This window comes from Ovis canadensis, chromosome 3 (assembly GCF_042477335.2).
Source record: "Ovis canadensis isolate MfBH-ARS-UI-01 breed Bighorn chromosome 3, ARS-UI_OviCan_v2, whole genome shotgun sequence".
In the NCBI taxonomy this organism is placed as follows: domain Eukaryota; kingdom Metazoa; phylum Chordata; class Mammalia; order Artiodactyla; family Bovidae; genus Ovis; species Ovis canadensis.
The window spans coordinates 104,374,182-104,394,502 of NC_091247.1; the positions used below are offsets into that span (position 1 = coordinate 104,374,182).

The 20,321-nt window shown below is 54.6% G+C and overlaps 1 protein-coding gene across 1 annotated transcript; it reads left to right on the forward strand.

The window, feature by feature from the left end:
• The first annotated feature begins 336 nt into the window (after positions 1-336).
• Positions 337-19,395, forward strand: ASTL (astacin like metalloendopeptidase). Its single transcript, XM_069581936.1, has 9 exons — positions 337-355; positions 5,216-5,341; positions 7,417-7,478; positions 8,871-8,961; positions 9,942-10,059; positions 10,788-10,969; positions 13,562-13,643; positions 13,733-13,887; positions 18,065-19,395. Exons 1-9 carry the CDS (start codon positions 337-339, stop codon positions 18,307-18,309), a joined length of 1,080 nt encoding a protein of 359 aa, XP_069438037.1. The 3' UTR covers positions 18,310-19,395.
• Positions 19,396-20,321: the final 926 nt, after the last annotated feature.

Consider the following 20,321-nt stretch of genomic DNA (forward strand, 5'->3'; position numbering starts at 1 on the left):
GAGAGCTGCCCTGGTCAGACCCCACTTCCTTCTGGAAGCGTGTGTGTGTGTGTGTGTGTGTGTGCAGCCATGTGTGTGGTTCTCCCTGTGGACGCGGCTGTCTGTTGGTGGCCTGCGCGCCTGGCGGCGTGTGTGTTTGTGCCTGTCGTGGGCCCCCTGGGCCGTGTGCAACATGTGCCTGTACCGGGGCGGTGCTGCCCTCACTTCCTTCTTTTATTTTAGTTCATCAAATTGCATACTTCAAAAAATCATTACTTTATTTGACTGTGCTGGGTCCCAGCTGTGGCGCTCGGGACCACGGACCCCCACTGCGTTATGTGGGATCCCTAGTGCGGCATGCGTGTGTGCGTGCATGGTAAGTCGCCTCAGACCCCATGGACTGTAGCCCGCCAGGCTCCTCTGTCCTTGGGATTCTTCAGGCAAGAATGCTGGAGCGGGTGGCCATGCCCTCCTCCAGGGGATCTTCCCGACCCAGGGATGGAACCCACGTCTCTTGCATCCCCTGCACTGGGAGGTGGTCCCTTTTACTACTAGGGCCACCTCAGGAGCTCCGGTTGTGACATGTGAGATCTTAAGTTGGAGCTTGTGAACTCACGGTTGTGGCATGATGGAACCTGGGCCCCCTGCATTGGGATCGCGGAGTCTTAGCCTCTGGGCCACCAGGGAAGTCCCTCAGCTCTTATTCCACATCCCTGGGCTGGGTCCCCTGGCCTCAGAATGCCTGTAGTGACCAGGGCTTGCTCCTGTCCCCGGAAAGCATGTGGCCTGATGTCAGGGGGGAGGACAGGTGGCCTGGGGTGGGCTTCGCTGCTCTCCACACCGGCCAACTAGCATGTCTTCACTGAGCGTGAGTTGTGTGCCCAGAGTGGACTGCGTGTCTGGGGAGACATGAGCCCTGGGCCCAGCCAGCAGCAGAGGATGCTGGAAAGGGGGTGCCGTGGTTTTCCAGAGAGCAGGGGTGCTGAGGCCCTGGGGGACAGCTCAGTGAGCAGCGGTCCTGTGTCAGCCTCCAAGCTGATCCTCCAAGGCCTCAGAGTGTCATCTGGCTAACTCTACTTTGTCCTTCCAAACTCAGCACAGGGCCACCTCTGCAGTATGCTGGGTCTTACTGCCGGCGTTCTGACTGTCCAGCAGGATACACCTGAGGAGGGCAGTGTAGTTTGACAGTTAGGGGCCCGATATGGCTTACCTCTCTGTAGCTTAGTTTCCTGGTCTGTAAAATGGGGTTTTGTCATTGGCCCCTGCTGAGTAGGGTGGTACTGAGAATCAGTGAGTCAATTCAAGTAAAGGCTTAGCTCAGCACCTGTACACAGTAGGTGCTCAGGACATGTTAGCTTCTGAAGACCCGGGAAGGAAGGTGTTCAGGTGTGTAGTTGTGCACCTCAGCCAGCCTGGATGCTCAGGAGGGCAGGGCCTGTGGTCTGCTCAGCCCTGTGCTCAGACCGAATGAACACTGCCCCCCAACCGCCCCCCCTGCTGCCCCCTAACCCGCCGTGCCCCCCACCCCGTGGGGTCCCCCCAGGGGCACTGTGCCCTCTGCTCTAGGGATGGGGGAGCTGCTCCCCAGTGAGGACTGAGCAGAGCTGGGGTTGTTCTCAGGGACTTTGCAGGCCCTGAGCGGGTCTGTTTGGTTCTGTCTACACAACCCCCACTCCTAGCTCGGGGTGGATGGGGGGCATCTGGGGCAGCAGGAGAGGGGGCTGAGGCCCCTGCTTACCCTGCAGTCACCCAGCTCCATCCCACCCTCTCTCCACCTCACCCCCCACTCCCCTCCACCCTTCTCTCCCTGTTCTTAAGTCTGCCTTTCAAGCAAACTGCATTTCTTTCCCTTCTTTTCTTTTATTTGAAGGGACTTTGCAGATAAGGATCTTTTAAAAAGTATTTATTGTGTTTGGCTGTGCCGAGTCTTCATTGCTGTGTAGGCTTCTCTTCCGCTGCAGCAAGCGGGGGTCTCCCCAGTTGCGGTGTGGTGGCTTCTCTTGCTGAGGAGCACAGGCTCAAGGGCGAGCGGGCTCCAGTAGCTGCGGCAGGTGGGCTCGGGCGTTGTGGCTCCCGGGCTCTCGACAGGTTTAGTTGCTCAGCAGCAGGTGGGATCTTCCCGGACCAGGGATCGAATGCGTGTCTCCTGCAGGTGGATTCTTTACCGCTGGGCCATCGGGGAAGCCTCTCCCTTCTTTTCTTTTCCTTCTTTTCTCCCTCCCTTTCTTCCTTTAATTTGTGAAAAAATGTTCAATCGTGGTAAAAATATGTAACAAAATGTACCATCTTTACTATTTTTAAGTGCACACTTTAATTATGTTAAGAGTGTTCATTCACATTATTATGAAACAGATGTCCAGAACTTTTTCGTCTTCCAAGACTGAAACGCTGTACCCATTAAACAATTCCCCGTTCCCTGCTCCTTCAGCTCCTGGCAACCACCGTCCTACCATCTGCCTCTGAGTCTGACTCCTCCAGAAACACCCTGTAAGGAGAACCATGCACCATTTGTCCTGTTGTGAGCGGCTTATTTCACTTAACACAATGCCCTCAAGGCAAGCTGCATTTTCTTAAACTACGAATCTGTTTCTTTTACGGTTATGGTTATTTTACCAAGCACTCATCCGAAGCAGTCCGCTCCATCCCTGCACTGTTAGCCACGGACAGAGGAGCCTGGTGGGCTGCAGTCCATAGGGTCGCACAGAGTCAGACATGACTGAAGCGATGTCCCATGGACGCACAATGGTAACACCCTGCCTGGGCAGTTGGGGTGCCTGTCTTCATCACGTTCTCCCCGTGACTTCTTTTTAAAGATTTTTTTGATGTGGACCATTTTTAAAGCCTTTCCTGAATTTGTTACAATACTGCTTCTGTTTTACGTTTTATTTCTTTGGACAGGAGGCATGTGAGATCTTAGTTCCTTGACCAGGGCTTGAACCCACAACCTCCGCATTGGAAGATGACGTCTTAACCACTGGACTGCCATAGAAGTCCCTCTGCCCATAATTCTGACTCCTATTTTCTGAGAAGCGCTGGATTCCAGGCAGGGCAGGATGCCGAGCTGCCTCGGCTCTGTCACTCCGTTTACTGGGCATTGTGGGGAGGATGTCCCCAAACCCTTCACCTCCAGGATTTAAATCCAGGCTGTCCCTTGGTGAGCAAGCTCTGAGGATGAGGCTTCTGAGAGGCCAGGGGGGTATGGAGGAGGGGAATATGGGGAAGGAGCTTTAGTTCTTGAACCCACGAAATGGGGATAAACGCTGATGTGCAAGGCTATTGCGAGGGTGACAGGCAGCGTCCTTGTGAGGGCCTAGCTATCCAGAAGTTCCATTTCTCCACAAACTAGGCTCCTCTGGGGGCTCTGTTGACCCCCGTGTTCAGTTTATGAGTTTCATTTCTCCCTGCTTGTGTGCTTGTTTACTATTCTGCACGTCTATGGGATTTCCCAGGCAAGAATACTGGAGAGGGTTGCTGTTGCCTTCTCCAGGGAATTCTTCCCAACTCAGGGATCAAACCCAGGTCTCTTGAATTGGCAGGCGGATTCTTTACAGTCTGAGCCACCATAATAAAAGCTTATAGAAACGTAGTGATTCTTCCTCCTTCCATAGTCAGACTGGGGGTGCCTCAGGGTCTCAGGTAGTGCTCCCCATGTCTGAGCACAGGGCAGGGGCAGGAAAGGGGTCGGCCCAGACTGGAGGATGAAGCTCCGCCCTGTGCTGGCTGCCCTCACCTTTCTGCAGTGTTTCTCTGCCCCCTGGTGGTGGGAGGGAACCTGAGACGAGGTCCCCTCAGTGGGACACCTGCAGGCTGCCTCGTGCCCGCTTCTTCCGGTGGTCCCAGGCCTTTCTGGCTCAGAGACCCGTTTAGTGGAAGACAACTTTCCCATGTATGGGGGTGGGGGGGGCAGTTTCGGGATGATTCAAGCACGTTACATTCATTGTGTACTTTATTATTGCCCCATCAGCACCACCTCAGATCATCGGGCATCAGAGCCCAGAGGCTGGGGACCCCTGCTAGCCCATTTAGCCAGGCCAGGGTCCGGAAGGCGTGGGCCTGGGCTGGGAGGGGGAGTGCAGGTAGGAGAGGACAGGGCTGCAGCTGGGAGCTGTTGGGTGGGGCTCCAGGTGGAACTGGCTGGGGAGGGCCTGCAGGTGGGGGCTGGCGAAGCTGCTATTTGAGAAAGGCGGTGGTCCTAAGCCTGCGGCCAGGCTGCTTCATCTCGCGGGAGTCGGAGCCCTTGCCAGCTGAGGGGCCGCGGGGCCACTGCAGGCAGCATGAGTATGGAAGGCCTCTGGCCATGGGCCCTGACTCTGGTCTGTCTGCCTGGTAAGTGGGTTGCCTCACTCTCCTGCCCCCTCACCTTGGCTCCAGCCTGTGGAGCCCGTGTGCGGAGTGGCCAGAGGGCATAGCTGCAGCTTGCAGGGATGCAAGCTGACCAGCATGGCTCGGAGAATGGGCTTCTAGGGATGCTCCTAGAAGTCAGGTCCCAGGGGGACCTCCCGAAGATGCTGGGGGGCAGAGGCCCTGCTTGGCAGGAGACAGCAGGACTGACACCTCCAGACATTCATGCCCTGCCCTCCGTGCCAGGCTTGCCCGGCCCACTTCCCGAGGCCTGGGCTGAGGAGGGGGCTGGGGGCAGGGTCTGAAGCTAAGCCACACCATGGCCTCAGTGTTGGAGGCTGAGGCCCCTCCCTGTTCCCTCCTTATCCCTCCCTCCCTGCCTCATACTTGCCCAGACACTCGGAGCCCAGGGCTGCCTTTTGAAGCCCAGTCTTGGTCCTCCTAGTGGGTCTCCATTTCCTCCTCCAGGGGATCTTCCTGGCCCAGGGATGGAACTCAAGTCTCCCGCATTGCTGGATTCTTTACTGTCTGGGCTTCTCCAGTGGCTCAGGCAGTAAAGAATCTGCCCACAACGTAGGAGACCCAGGTTCGATTCCTGGGCCAGGAAGATCCTTTGGCGATGCCTGGAGAATCCCATGGACACGTAGCCTGGCGGGCTACGTGCCCATGGGCTCACAAAGAGTCGGACACGACTCAGCATCTAACACTTGTCCCCCTAGGGAAGTTCCTTCTGCAAGGTTGTCCAGGCCTCAGGGCCAGGTGGGCTCCCAGGACTGACTCCTCCTGGAGGCCTGCCTGAAGGGCCTGGGTCCTGAGGTCTGACAGCCCACTCCCCTCACCCCACGTCCTGTTATCCTGCGTAACCATTGTGCATACGTACCTGTGTCTGGTCCAGGCTTCATCCTAGGAGCGCCCTCAGCCTCTCACTGCGCTGGAGCCTGTGGGACCAGATTCTCAGAAGACCTCACCCCTGAGGAGACCCAGACATCTTGGGACAAGGACATTCCTGCAATAAACCAGGGTGAGGACACTGTCTTCTCGTGGGGTGAGGGGTATGAAGTTGTCCATGTAACCTATGAAAACCAAGCTGAACACTCAGATGCGTAGAAAAAGCTGCAAGGGGATGCCAGCTTGCTAAGTGGGCTGTGGGAAACTTCTTAAGTCTATTTTTCTGTGTCTTCTCTACTGGGGTGTTACCTTTATGAGAAGGGGGAAAAGCAGAGGTTTTAAAATATGACGAGCCCCTTCCCTGGTCGCTCAGATGGTAAAGAATCTGCCTGTAAGGCAGGAGACCCTGGTTCGATCCCTGGGTCAGGAAGATCCCCTGGAGAAGGGCAACCCACTCCAGTATTCTTGCCTGAATACCAAAGAGCCTGGCAGGCTACAGTCCCTGGAGTCACAGAGAGTGGGATGTGACTGAGCAATTGACTACACATGCTTGGCTTTTATCAGGCCGAGTCTGGTGTGAGTGGAATTATTAGCGGCTGTTAGGAAACATGCCTTCCACCTGGTGTGGAATGATCTGCAGGTGTGAGACGCTGCGGGTCTCAGGAAGTGTGAGTCTCAGGCCTCCCTGCCTGGGGATTTCCGCTGAAGAATCAGAACACACAGAAAACCTGGGGCAAAGCGCACAGAAATGAAGACGGGGATTTCAGAGCGCAGCGGGAGGGGGTCGGAGGGAGAGCTTGTCCTGGGAGCTGTGAACCTCCTGGATGCGGCTCGCCCCCTCCTGCTCTGTGAGAAGCTGGAGCAGGGTGGCTGACCACCTTAGAGCATTGGAGCTGGCCAACTCCAGAGCAGCCCGAGGCTGCGCTGGCACTGTTTCTCAGCGGCTGTGGAGGACACTGCTAGGGCTGCTGGTGGCCCGAGGACTCCCCGTGAGCCTAGCCTAGTGACAGTCGGGAGGCCCTCTACCGGGAGGCACACCGCCTCCCCAGCTGCTGGGGATGCTCCTCAGACCTGGTTGTAGCCCGAGGCCCTCGTTGTAGCCCGAGGCCCTTGTCCAGGGATGCCGGGAAAGTGCTTCCTCCCTCGCCTGGGGCGGCCCTCCCACAGGGGCATCCACAGGCAGGTGTCTGGCCCCCTGCCTCAAGGCGGGGTGAGTCTTGGGGTCTGAAGGTCCTGTGAGGTCAGCCTGGGCGGCCCTCCTGCTGAACCCAGCCCTCCCCCGGGCGCTCCAGCTTCAGTCACCTGCAGATGGCCCCCTGGTTCAGGCTCTGCTCTGGGGAGCCCAGCTTCTAGGACGCACAGGGGTCTGAGCAAACCCAGGGAGCCAGTGAAGGACTTGGAAACCTGGCTGGTGCAGTCCGTGGGGCTGCAGGTGGACATGACTGAGCGACTGGCCAAAACAGCCTAACCTTCAGGATGCAAGGCACTCTTCTAAGCCTCCTGTTGGGGCTGGTGTCCTAGAAGGGAGGCTGTGCAGGGAGGGGCTGCCCACTGTGCAGGGGGCTGGGGGGGGTGGGCGTGGTGGGAGGGGAGGGTGGAGCCGTAGCCCCCCTGCCGTGATGGCGAGGGCTGGACTTTCGGTGACTTGCCACCGTGAGGGTCTGGAGTGCCGCACGGATGGGTCGGGGGTGAGTGGAGCAGGAGGGCCAGGGCATGTGCTGGACCCATGGCTCGGGCTGGAGCGGAGTGTGGAGATAGCTGGAAGAGATGGCAACTTCTGGGAGCAGAGGGTGTCAGATGCAGGAGGCAGGAGCTGGGGCTGGGCTTTTTTCTGTTGGCTGTGCTGCATGGCATTCAGGGTCTTAGTTCCCTAACCAGGGATTGAACCCGTGTTCCCTGCTGTGGAGGTGTGTAGTCCAGCCACTACACTGCCAGAGAATTCCCTGGGATTGGGTAGTGTGCGTGTGTGGTCCCGGGAGAAACGTACTGTCTGAGCGGGAAGGGTGTGATCAGGCTGAGAAGTGCTGCTCGTGCTTGTAGATGGGGACTCAGAGGGGCTGTGTGACTTGCCTGGGGTCACACAGCCTCAGGGCCCGGGGAAGGGTGCGCCCTGGGGTTGCTTGGCTGGAGGTCCCTGCTGGGCATGTCCTAGAGTCTGTTGTGGGGGTGGGGGCATGGACCCACGCACGTGTGTCCCTTCCTTTTCAGGGCTGATTCCAAAGGAGTCCCCAGAGAGCAGCTTCCTCCTTGAGGGGGACATCCTCCGGCCGGTGAGTGGGAGTGTGCACACACACACACACACCAAGTACACACACACGTACACACACACACGTACAATAACCTCACAGCAGTGTCAGAGACCTGTGAGCCCATCCCTAGGCGTCATGGGGGTGTGACTTGTGAGCCGTTCATCTTTCCTGCTCGTAGCTCTTCTTGTCAAAGTCAGCGCGAATGCTGTTAGGAATAAGCCAGCCTGGCAGAGGGTGTGACATCTGGAATGGTGGCAGTCAGTCTGGGAGGGCTTCCTGCAGGAGGGGTTTTGGAACGTCAAGCCCCAGCTTGCTACCCTGCCCCGGGGAGGTGCTCAGGGAGTACTGGGATGAAGGAAGAGGCGAGCACAGGTTGGCAGAGTGGCTGGTGCGGATATGGGGAGGCGTGTGTGGTGAACTTCAGGGACGGCAGTGATGGTCTGAGGAAGACAGAATGAGGACTAACAAGCTAACCATCCTGCCTAGGGGTGAGGGGCGGGGTCAGAAAGGGAGACGGCTGGATGGGATCAGGGCCTTCTTTCAGGAGGCTGGGGATGGCAGAAGGCTCTTGAATAGGACAGTGACTTGGCGAGAGCAAGACTATGGTGCTGGTCTGAGGCTGTCCACTGATGGCTCAGCTTGAGCTGGGCAGAAGAGCCAAAGGCCAGCCCAGGCCAGGGCAGGAACCCCTAGGGCAGGGCAGGGCCCCCGTTCCCAGTCGCCTAGTGAATACACAGGGTAAAAGCAGGATCCAGTAGCCAGGATCCTTTGGTAGCCTCTGCAGGAAATATTTTGTCTGGGTTTCTCTTTTTTAAAAAAAATTAATTTATTTTTAAATGAAACAGATGAAAATGATAAAAGGTACAACTCACAAAAAAGATACATCATAAACCATTAGATACCTTAACAAACAAAGAAAGATACATAAAGCAAAAGTCAGAAGAAATATGAGGGGGAAAGAACAATATATGATCATAGTGAGACATATTAACATTTCTGAGAATATTTTATCAAGTGCAGAAAAAATTAGGATCTTGAATGATATCATTAATAATTTAAATATAGATTTATATTTAATTTTATTAATCATACCCTACACAAATTGTTTAAAATTGTATCTCATATGTTGTTATCAGATGTCCACAGGACATTTAGAAAAACTGGCAAAAAGATAAACATTACTGCATTTCATGGGTTTCTCTCCCTGATAGAGTAAGTGGCAACTTCTTTCTCTAGAACAAAGGGTTGTGCTGGGCATCACACAGCTGGCCACCGACCTCCCAGTTTCTGTCCCTTCTCTGATGAGCAGCCACCCTCACTGCACGCATCTTGAGGGCTCCTGGGGCCTGAGGGGTGGCAGCCTCGGGGCGGGAAGCTTGGCCGGCTACTCCCCAAGCCGCCCTCTCTCCCCAGAGTCCCTTCCGGCTGTTCTCGGCGACCAGCAGCAAGTGGCCCAAGAACGGCGGTGTCGTGGATGTCCCCTTCCTGCTCTCCAGCAAGTACGGTGAGTCGGCCCCAAGCCCTGGAGCCGCGGGCCTTTCTCCCTGTGCAGCGCGGCTCCTCTTCGTTTTGTTTCTGTAGTGACATACAGCAGACTTTGTTTTTCATTTGTATTTATTTGTACTGGCTGTGCTGGTCTTCACTGCTGCACGGGCTTTCTCTGACTGCAGTGAGCAGGGCTGCTCATTCGCTGGGTGCCCAGGCTCCTCATTTTGGCGGCTTCTCCGGTTGCAGGGTGCTGGCTCTAGGGTGAGCCGGCTCCAGCAGCTAGAATTCGTGGGCTCCAGACCCCAGGCTCAGCAGTTGTGGCTCACGGGCTTGGTTGCTCTGCAGCATGTGGGGTCTTTCCAGAACAGGGATTGAAGCATGTCTCCTGCATTAGCAGGCGGATTCTTTACCGCTGAGCCACCAGGGAAGTCCTCTCTATGGGTTTTAATTCCCCTTTGTGCTTCTTCCACCATCACCCAAAGAACCCTTCTATCAGAAGCCCTCTGTCTCATGGGCCCCTGAGCTGGGCTGCTAAAGTCCTGGAGGAGCTGATGGGGAAGACACACCTAGGCACAGTCTGATCCATTTCAAGACCAGACGGCCCAGAAGACAGTGACCAGCCCAAGGTCACACAGCCAGGGTGCACCTGGAGCCCTGCTTTTTCCTCCCCACACCTCTTGCTGCCCTTTCTTCCCATCTATCTACATCCACCACCCACCCACCCCTCCATCCATCCGTCCATCCTTACTTGTTTTTGGCCGTGTTGTGAGGCATGTGGGATCCTGGTTCCCTGACTAGGGATGGAACACATGCTCCCTGCACTTGGAACACGGAGTCTTAACCACTGGGCCACCAGGGAAGCCCCACGCTGACGTTGCTTGACGTTCCACACTGGAGAGTGACCTAAAGCTCAGCTCCTTCCCCACGTGCAGACAGCTGGGGGAGAGGAGTGGAGGGAGCCTGGCTGGGGCTTTAGCGGACGAGTCTCTTCCCCAGATAAGCCCAGCCGCCGAGTCATCCTGGAGGCATTTGCTGAGTTTGAACGCTTCACGTGCATCCGGTTTGTTGCCTACGATGGCCAGAGGGACTTCATTTCCATCGTCCCCATGACTGGGTAAGTGCTTCTTGGTGTGTGTGCCAGTGTGCCTATGTGTGCATGGTGAGAGCCTCAGCTGTCTTTGAGTTCAGCCCGAAATTAACAAAACTGTTGTCTAAAACCTGTGTCTGGGCCTGTTCTCCCGGGTCTAGAGTCCTCCTGCCCATCTGAGTGGTCTGCTCCGCATGAGCTAGACCTTCAAATACTTGGGGCAAATGCTCAGGAGAGGTGGGCAAGGAGGTGCTCCCGGGAGACTATGTGACCTGGGGAGTGAGTGCAGGCGTCATGGGGCAGACCTGGCCTCGGATCCAGGTTCCATGGTGCAGGAGCCAGGTGACTCTGGCAAGTCCCTTAACTTCTGAGGCCCTTCTGTCTTCTCTCTGAAATGCAGGTGATGGTAATACTGCTTTCCTAGCTTGGTAGGCCCCTAAGAGAATGTGCACGAGAGCTTTGACTCGGGGCTCCCCGTGTGGAGACATTCACGTAATCAGCTGCTTCCGTCATCGATGTTAACATCAGTTCTCACCAACTCCTTACAGGGCAGGCTGGAAACAGGGTTCCAGAACACCCCGTTCACAGAGGGCCAGGCAGTCGGGGGGACTTGGGAACAACAAGCTCGGGGCTACAGCCCAGGACGGGGACTTGCTCTGGGTGCTCTTATCCCAGGTCTTGGGAGAAGGGGCGAGGGGCCTGGGCTTGCCGATTCTCCTGGCCGGTGCCCACCCAGCACTTTCGTGGCCCTGCAGGTGCTTCTCGAGCATTGGCCGCAGTGGAGGGATGCAGGTGGTGTCTCTAGGGCCCAGCTGTCTCCAGAGGGGCCCGGGCATCGTCCTGCACGAGCTCATGCACGTGCTGGGCTTCTGGCATGAGCACTCGCGGGCCGACCGGGACCGCTACATCCGCGTGAACTGGAATGAGATCCTCCCAGGTAAGCCAGGCCGTGCATGGTGGGGGAGGTGGAGGAGAGGTGGTCCTGTCAGGAGAAGGCGGCAGGCATGGCCTGCGCCCAAGGAATTGCCTGGCCATTTGGGAAAGGTTTTCCATCTTCCCCGCTACCTGCCTGTCTCCCATGGGGAAGGTGGGATTCCTGCTTTCCTCCAAGACATGGAGAATGACCCCGATGGAGAATGGCCCTGAGGCTTCAGTGCCGCCCACAGTCACCCTAAACTAGGGCATCAATCTGCCCTGCCTCGTCTCTTCACTGACACCGGTAGCTACCTGAGGGCGGAGCTGATGGTCTTATGACTCCTGCTCACTCACACTCACCAGCAGCCCTGCGTGCCTGGGACTCTGCTCCTGAGGCTCTGGCCAGGGACTGTGCTCCAGTTGAGGAGCTGAGCCAAGACAGATCTCTCAGTGGTAGTGGGCTATGCGCGTGTGCCAAGTGCCCGACACAGGAGGTGGAGGGCAACCCTGTGGAGGCTGTGAGATGGCTGCTGACGGGCCTCTGGGATAAAGGGTAGGGAGACCAGGTCCTGAAAAGTGGCAGTGGGAGAGCTGGTCCGGAGAGCGGGTCACTGCCCTGGACGCGAGGGAGCCGCAGCTATGTGCTGGGCAAGGTGCCAAGGATCTGGCTCCAGCAACGGTGAGGCCCTGTCCTTTGGCAGCGGGGGAAAGCCTGATATAGGAGGTGAGAGGAGTCGAGACAATTGATTCAGGAGGGAGGAGAGCAGAGGAGGTGAGTGATTTGGGTTTGGGGGTATGGACGCAAATGAAAGCTTGAAAGGCTTCGTGTAAGAGGAGGGCTTCTGGTATGAATGCCTTTGCTGCTGCTGTGGGGTTATGGTTAGGGGAGGAGGCCCGAGACAGCAGCCATCATACATGGATGACCCCCATGCGAGAATGGGATGGGAAAATGGGCAGCGCCTCTTAGTGGGATGGGGGCTAGAGATTGAGATCAGAGATTAGTCTGGAGGTGGGGAGGCCATAGCAACACCACGCTATAAAAATAGGCTGCAGACCTTCCAGCGCTTATGAAGGGGCTTCCCAGGATGTCCGGTGGTTAGGGTTTTGTGCTTCCATTCTAGGGAGCATGTCACTGCGCAGTGAACACAAAAAAAAGCTCAAGTGCCCATGGAATCCTTGTAAAGGCTTATGATAGCCACAAAAACTTCAAATTTGAAAAAGTAGGGTTAATACAAACAGTTTGATCATGATCTAAAAAGTAGAAGCTAGTAACAAAGTGAAAAATGTTATCCAGTTGAAAATTACAATTTAGAAAACAACAAACCGTTTTTTAAGCTACAGAGTTAAAAACAAATTGCGGGAATTCTTAGAGCTTGAAAATTAGAACCAAGGGTTCATAGCTAAAGCAATACACAGGGAAAATATGTAGACTGAAATACTTAGATCCACAAAAATAGAGGACAAATTTGGCATTTCAATTCAAGTTAAGAAAAAAGGGCATTAGTGAAGGGAAAAGCAGAAATTAATGAGTTAGAAAACAAAACAGCACCAATAAATGAAAAAGCTGTTTTTTCTTTTAACAATAAAATTAAACATCAGCTACCCTAATGGGAAAAATTGCTAAAGAATGAAGAAAAATGAGAATGTTTGTACATAGTTAATATGTAAATAACAAACTGCTAAAATATACAAACTGGTAACATCAATTAACTGTGGAGGTGGGAACTCAAGGGGGATGGAGTGGGAAGCATTCTGTATCTTCATATTTTCTGAGTTTTGAGTCAGATGAATATCTTGCCTACTCAAAATTATGTTTAATAACTTAAAGGGTTTTAAAAGGAAAAAGTAAGCACTCTACTGGGTAGGTATTTCCAGGCAGGGATGGGATATAAAGGTGTTAGATGACCATTTTAGTGGTGAGGAGGCTGCTGGTAACCATGGGTGAGTGTAAAGGCAGCTGGCTAGGCCTGGGGTCTTTAGGGGAGCAAAGACGGGGGGTAAAACCGTTCTTTCAGAGGCACACTGAACGGCAGGAGAAGAGTTGAGGGAGGGAAGCTTGTTGCTCCCAGGCCTGGAGGGGCCAAGGGACAGGAAGAAGCAAGCGCTCTGGCCAATGGGAAAAGGCTGAACTCCACACCGGGGGTTGGGGGTGGGGCAGGCGGCTTTGCTCCTGGGGGTGGGGTGTACCCCTGGTAGATGGTGAGCTCACAGGTCTCCAAGCCTGGGGTGGGGACTAGGCACTTGATCTCGCTGGTAGTGGGCATCCAAGGCCCTGAGCAGCGTGGGACTTCTTGAAAGCTGTGGACTGTATTAGTATAAAGATAGTTTCACACAGGGCAAGCCTGAGAGGAGAAGAGACGGGGGAGAGAAGTCTTAGGAGGCGATGGCGGGCCAGCCACCAAGTCCCTGTGCTTGTATTAATACATCAGCTGGCGCAGATCTGGAACCCTCCCGGGACACCGAGGAGACGGGGATCAGAAATGGGGTGGGGTGAAGAGATGCACTCTGGGTGTGGTTTTGGGCCCCCTCAGGTGGGCTGGACACTCCCAGGAGCCCCCTGCCGCCTTCCCCTCCTCCCCTGGCCCTCTTCCCCACCGCCGAGTACTTTCTTCAGGTTTTGAAATGAACTTCATCAAATCTCGGAGCAGCAACATGCTGGTGCCCTATGACTATTCTTCGGTGATGCACTATGGGAGGTGAGCACCCCCTTTCTGACTTTCTTCCCTCCTCACTGTCCTGCCAGCCCAGCCAGTCTGGACTCAGGCCCTTGCCTCCTGGGTTTCAGGCTTGCCTTCAGCCGGCGTGGGCTGCCCACCATCACTCCACTCTGGGCCCGCAGTGTCCCCATTGGCCAGCGATGGAACCTAAGCAACTCAGACATTGCACGGGTCCGCAAGTTTTATGACTGCAGCCCAAGTGGCCACGAGCCCAGTGGGAGAGGTGAGTGACAGGGAGTAGGGTGATTTGAGGAGCTGCAAGAAGGGCGAGGTGGTATTAGTGAGGGTCGAGTGCTAGGAGGGAAGTCTGTAGAGGTGAGCAGGGGCAGACCAGGGGCTCACCATTCAGATGCAGAAAAAGCACTCGAAAAAAATTAACACTCAGCTATGATAAAAACTGCTAGCAAATAGGAATAGAGGTCACGTTCTTAACCTTAAGTGAAAGTGACAGTAAAGTCGCTTAGTCGTGTCCGACTCTTTGCGACCCCGTGGACTGTAGCCTACCAGGCTTCTCTGTCTATGGGATTCTCTAGGCAAGAATACTGGAGTGGGTTACCATTTCCTTCTCCAGGGGATCTTTCCGACCCAGAGATCGAACCTGGGTCTCCCACGTCGGAGGCAGACGCTTTAACCTCTGAGCCACCAGGGAAGCCCCTCTTAACCTTAACATACCTACAAAAAAACCAGACCAAAAATCATTTTAAATGTCAAAACATTAAGACTAAGAAGTTTTTCCATTCTTGTCTCATCTATTCAACAAGGTCTTAGCCCTTGTGGTACAACAAAAAATGAAGGCTTGAGGTTTGAGAAGGAAGAAAAAAGTCACTATTCATAGATGACAATCTGCATTGAAAGGAATCTACAAAAAAATTACTAGAACTAATAAGAATTTTTAAAGGTGAATATAATCAATATACAAAAGTCAGTTGTAATGCAGCATCAATTTATTAAAATACATTTTAAGTCTTTAAAAAGATGCAGCTGGTCCAGGCAGGGGTGAGAGTGCAGAACCAGGCAGTGGCTGTGCAAGGGAGAAGCAGGAGGCGTGATGAGATCGACAGGAAAGAGAATCGAGACAGCTCCGTGTATCGTGTTGACTGTATTTCCCTGTGCTGTGTGCCAGGCCCGCTGATTTTCAGCTGAGCACATGGCTGGCTGGGATAAAGTCCACATTTGTCCATCCCCCTTGCATTTGGGCATGACCAGGTGACTGCCTTCTAGCCTGTGAGATAGCCACCAGTTGGCAACTGTTATTTCGTCTTGTGAAGAAACATTTTTCTGAAGCTGGTTGCCCTGGTAACCTTTTCTCGTCACCATTACCTCATTAGTAATTGGGGAAATGCAAATAAAGACCACAGCACCCTTTTTCATCCCTTAGAAGTTGGCAGACATTTAGAAGTCAGATCTGCCAGCTACAAATGGGACGACGAAGCAATGATGACATGCATACTCTGCCGATAGGAGTATAAGTGCTGCACCGCTTTGGAAAACAATTCGGTAGCTTGCGAAGCTGAAGTGTGTGTACCCCATGACTCAGAATCTACTCCTTAGTATCTTCGCACACGTGTACTCCCCATCCATCACAGGCAGTCTCTACTCTGCATTCTGTCTCTCTAGGTTTGCCTACTCCGGGCAAGTCATACAAACAGAACCATACAAGATGGTCTTCTGTGACTGGCTTCTTTCACATAGCATTATGCTTTCAAGGTCCGTCCATGGTATAGCATATCAGTACCGCTGATCCTTGAACAGTCTGAGAGTTAGTGGCGCTGACCCTCTGTGCAACAGACCCTCTGACTGCCTACAACTCCAGTCAGTCCTCCACATCCAAGGATTCAGCTGACTGTATGGTACTGTAGAGCATTTGCTGAGAGGAGTCACGTATCAGTGCACTCCTGCAGTTCAAACCTGTGTTGTTCAAGGGTCAACTGGACTTCATTTTTACTCTTGAATGAGATGCCACGTTTTTTTAATCCATTATCAAAGGCTCTCTGGGCCATTTCTAGTCTAGTGAGACAAAAAACATTCATGTGCAAGATTTTATGTGGACATGTATTTTCTTTTCTTTTTGGATATATACTTAGGAGTGAAATTTCTGGGTTCTTTGGTAACTCCATACTTTACTGCTAAATTGTTTTCCAAACTGGGTGTACTCTTCATTTCTGCCAGCATGTATATGAAGTTTCACATACATGCTGGTAGCAGCCCTTTTCACCCCTTCTGGTTATAACTGTGCCCAAGTGGGTGTGAAGTGGTATTTTGTTGTAGCTTTGATTTGCATTTCCTGAATGCCTGTGAACGCCTCTTTATGTGCTTATAGGTCTTTTGTATATGTTTGGAAAAATGTTCAAATCTTTTGCCTGTTTTTTTTGTTGGGTTGTCTTTTACTGGTAAACTGTGGGAGTTCTTTAGATATTCTGAATACGTGTCCCTTATAGGACATATCATTTAGAAATATTTTCTCACATTTCATGGGTGGTTTAACTTTCTAGATGGTGTTCTTTGATTATAAACATTTAAAATTTTGATGCAAAGTCCAACTTGTATTTTCTTATCACTGTGCTTTTGGTGTCATATCTAAGAAGGATTTGCCCAACTCGAGGTCATGTAGATTTAATCCAATGTATTTTGCATGTACACCAGGGCTTCTCTGGTGACTCAGATGGTAAAGAATCTGCCTGTGATATGGGAGACCTGGGTTCAATCGCTGGTTTGGAAAGATCTCCTGGAGAAGGACATGGCAACCCACTCCAGTATACTTGCTGGAAAATTCCATGGACAGATAAGCCTGGTGGGCTACAGTCCATGGGGTTTCAAAGAGTTGGACATGCGCTGCGCTTAATAGTTCAGTCGTTTTGCATGTAATTATGCAGCTCCAGCACCATTTTGCAGACTTATTTCCTATGATATCAAATATTAGAAAGATTAAAAACAATAAGAGACAATGGCAAGAGTTTTGTGGGCAACTATTTGAGAGGTTTGACTAGCTTCAAGAACAGAATTGAGAGGTGGCTAGAAGTGGTCATGAGTCAGTGGAAAGTGCATCAAGATAGTGGATATACAAGCAAGTTTGGGTATGGAAATAATGACCCCATGGAGAAGGGGGAAAGGATTCATGGGGCAGAAGAATATCCAGAATATTCGAGAAGGAGCTGTTCTCCTTGGGAGCTGAGGCACTTTCTTGGACCTAGTGGCAAGGAAGAAGATGGAAGCAGATTCCAGTTGGTGTGTGGTCTTGATGTGCTATGAGGGGCTTCAGTCCCAGGCTTTGATGGCAAAGGAGTGAGGTGAGAGGCTGGGAGAAGAGGATGTGCGGGGAGGGAAAGACGTGGAGTGGCTGACTGGGGCTCAGGAGAGGAAACCTCTGAGAGACACTCAGTGGGGTCGCGGTGGTGCTGGGCAGCTGACGGGGGTGGCCTAGGTTAGTCACTTCGTCCTCTAGGACTGGGGTGCTCTGGGCAGTTCTGCCAGAGTTGGGGGGCCTGGGGATGTCTCAGGGAGTGACTGCAGTGAGGTTTAGGGGACCCATGCCAGGTGTGGAGGGTGTTTCGGAAGTGAGGAGGCTATGGAGCAAGAGGATGGGCTTTGGGGGCTCAGCGGGGCTGGAGGGTCATGGCACTGAGGCAAGTGGGCTGGAAGCAGAGGAGGCAGAGCCCAGAGGATGGGCTGCTGGGGCCCAGGACTTCAGGGGTCGTGGTTCCTGCAGGTCCAGGCAGGGAGCGGCCTGGGAAGTCACTGGTTGAAGCGTGTCAGCTCAGATGGGCCAGTGTTCATAATGGAAGATACGGCCTCATTAGGAAGCAGCTGGAGGGCGGGCAAGGATCAAAGCAGTGCTTAGAGGGTGTGGCTGGCCAGCCAGATAACTTGGGCCCAAAATGAGTCTTAAGAAGTAGCCGGTGGCAGCCAGCTGTGGTCTGGGAGTGGCGGAGAAGGGCCAACAGGACCCACCCCACTGAGCTCTTGGGCCTGACAGTCACGTGTGTCCTGCTGACACCCTGGGTTAGGATGTAGCTACAAGTGTAGAAGTTCTGGAAAAGGCTTTGGATACAGGCAAGAGATGACGTGTTGCTGTGTAGAGTGGCCCCGGGGCGTTTGTGCTGAGGGTTGCAGTGCTTGGTTGGGAGCTGGCCATCAGCGAAGCCAGGGTATGGTGGGAGGTCACTGAGGGTCCCAGTGGCTGACCGTCTGACGGTGACCTCTGGGGCCACGTGGGGAGGGGATGGCATGGCTCCGAGCTTCTTGTCTCTTGGGGGAGCTGGGAATCAGGGTTTCAAAGGTGTTGGGCAGTGGCGTGGCAGGATCATGGTGGGTTCTAGGTCTCTGCACAAGGCTGAAGGGTGCTCTGGCTCTCGCACTGTCCTTCTGTGACTCTGGGACATAACCTGTCTTTCCTGCTCTAGGGCTCCAGACCCCTGGGGGTGGTAGGAGCCCCACTCCGGGCTCTAGGTCACCGCTGCAGCAGCTTCTGAAGGCGTTGTTGGAGGAATCCAGTAGATCTGACCCCAGAGGCTTCGGGGCGGAAGACCAACATGCCGCTGCCAGGTCTGAAGAGAGCCTTCATGCATGGAAGCCCCCGACCCTGAGGAATTCTGAAGTGAAGGCCTCTGCCGACCCTGCCCTGTCAGCCCCCAGCTTCCTCCCCTGAGGCCAAGGCCTGGGGCAGTCTTTCCTGACATTGCCCTGGTGCCATCCCAGCAGCACCAAGTGCCCCATCTCTAGAAGAAGACCAATCCGCATCCATCTAGGCTCTTCTGGGGAACCCTGCTCTGCCAGGGGCCTGTGTACCCAGAAACTGCTTTATGAGGACACTCAGAAGTCAAGCCTGTGGCTTCCGGCCCCTTTGTCCCTCTGGGCAGCACCCCTGCCTCCCAGCTTCTCTGGACCTCCATCTGAGGCTTGGGCCCCTCTCTGCTCCTTCCTTCCCTGTCACGTTTCCCCAAAGGCTCCTAGGACAGAGAGACCCTCTAGGTCAGTCAGGGGGAGTGCCGGCTCTGCCGGCTCTCATCTCCTGCCTCAGCCCCCAGGGAGGATGGGAGGTGACTTCTTGCGGCTCCAGGGACAGGGACCTGGAGGGCTGGGCCTCCCTGAAGGCCCCGGGAGCCCCTCTGAGGTTGAGGCGGAGCCCCCCGCAGGGACTAACGGTACCTTCACCGCTCCCTCAGGCCGCCCCGTGGTCGGGACCCTGGGTGCAGCCCCTCTCCCGGCTGTCTGAGCGCTGGGAACCTGGGAACGCAGCCCTGCGCTCCAGGAGGCTTCCAGAACCCCACTTCCTCCCTTGCCCCCCGGGGAGAGGAAGAGGTGGGGGCCTAGGTGCGGGGAAATTTGCTGCGGGAAACTCAGCAAGAACACTAGGACCTGAAGTCAGGACTCAAAGCTGCCGTCACCCGCGCTGCTCTCCCCAGGAACTTGGCCTCTACTCAGACCCCGCCCCCCAGACCTGGCCCGAGGAGGCCCTGGAAGGTGGGAAGGGTCTTTGGGGCCACCCTGATTGTCTTCCTTCAGCCGATCCCCACTCCTCTCCTTCAGCTGCTGGCCTCCCTGGTGAGGGCTGTTCAGGGTCAAGAAAGTCTCTAGGGATGGCAGTGAGCGAGCTGGACGCCCGCACCCCCACCCCGTGCAGGTCTGGGGCCTGCTTTGGGTGGGAGGGCAGCAGGAGGCCCTGCCTGTCCCAGTGGGGCCAGGTCCCCTGATGTCTCGGGAAAAGTAGAAATAAAGTTGGGAACTTGCTCCAGGAGTCTGGTGCTGGGCTGTGCTGACTACCTCATACCTGGTGCCTTGACCTCTCCTGGGAGGGGCCCTCTAGGTGCTGAGACCCACATTTCAGAGGCAGGAACACACTCGGGGAAGCAAACTGGTGTGCCCAAGGAAATAGGGCTGAGCAGCAGGGCTGAGATGCGCCCTCTGCCATCCTCTTCACTGTGTCAGGGGACCTGGAGCCTCTGCCCTCGGGCTATCTGGGGTTTCAGTCCTGAGTCAAGGATTTTTCTGAGACTGAGCAAGGGCCTGAGCTCAGGTGTGAATGTCAGGGAAGGACTGTGGTGTGGGGATGCTGTCCCTTGTCTTGCTCCCAGGCCTGGGAGGTGGGTGCCACAGTTTACAGCGAAGAAGTAGGGCTCTGGCCATGCTCCTAGCAGGGTGACTGCTCCCCTGGAAGATTCCCAGGAAAAGACTTTGGGCCACCCCTAGGCTAGAGATGGTACGTGAGCCTGTTTATCAGCATGGCTGCCTCGTGACCTGTGGGTCTCTGAGTAGCGAGCCAGGCCGCTGACGCCAGGCTGGGGTTTCCTGAAGGCCACTGTGGGTCAGAGGAGGTGATGTGCTCTGCACTGCAAGGCCCGCCCAGCTCGCAGAGGCTGCTGTCATGAGCCTCTGTTAACAGGCGGCTTTTGATCTTGGATGCTGGGTTCTCTGCACAGGGCAGTGGGGCTGGTTGATCCTGATGCCTCCCAGGGAAGACTGCTTACTCTCTGTTGGCAGTGATCAGGGACAAGGCTGTCCTTGTCCTGTCCTCCCCAAGAAGACGCCTGTTAGTAGAGTCCGGGCCCCAGGCCAGCTCTGGGCCCAGGCCTGTCCCCTGAGCCCCACACTGTCCTGATGACCCAGTCATGGTCTGGTCCCCGGAGCCCCAGCATGGAGGGTGTGACGTGTGAGACGACC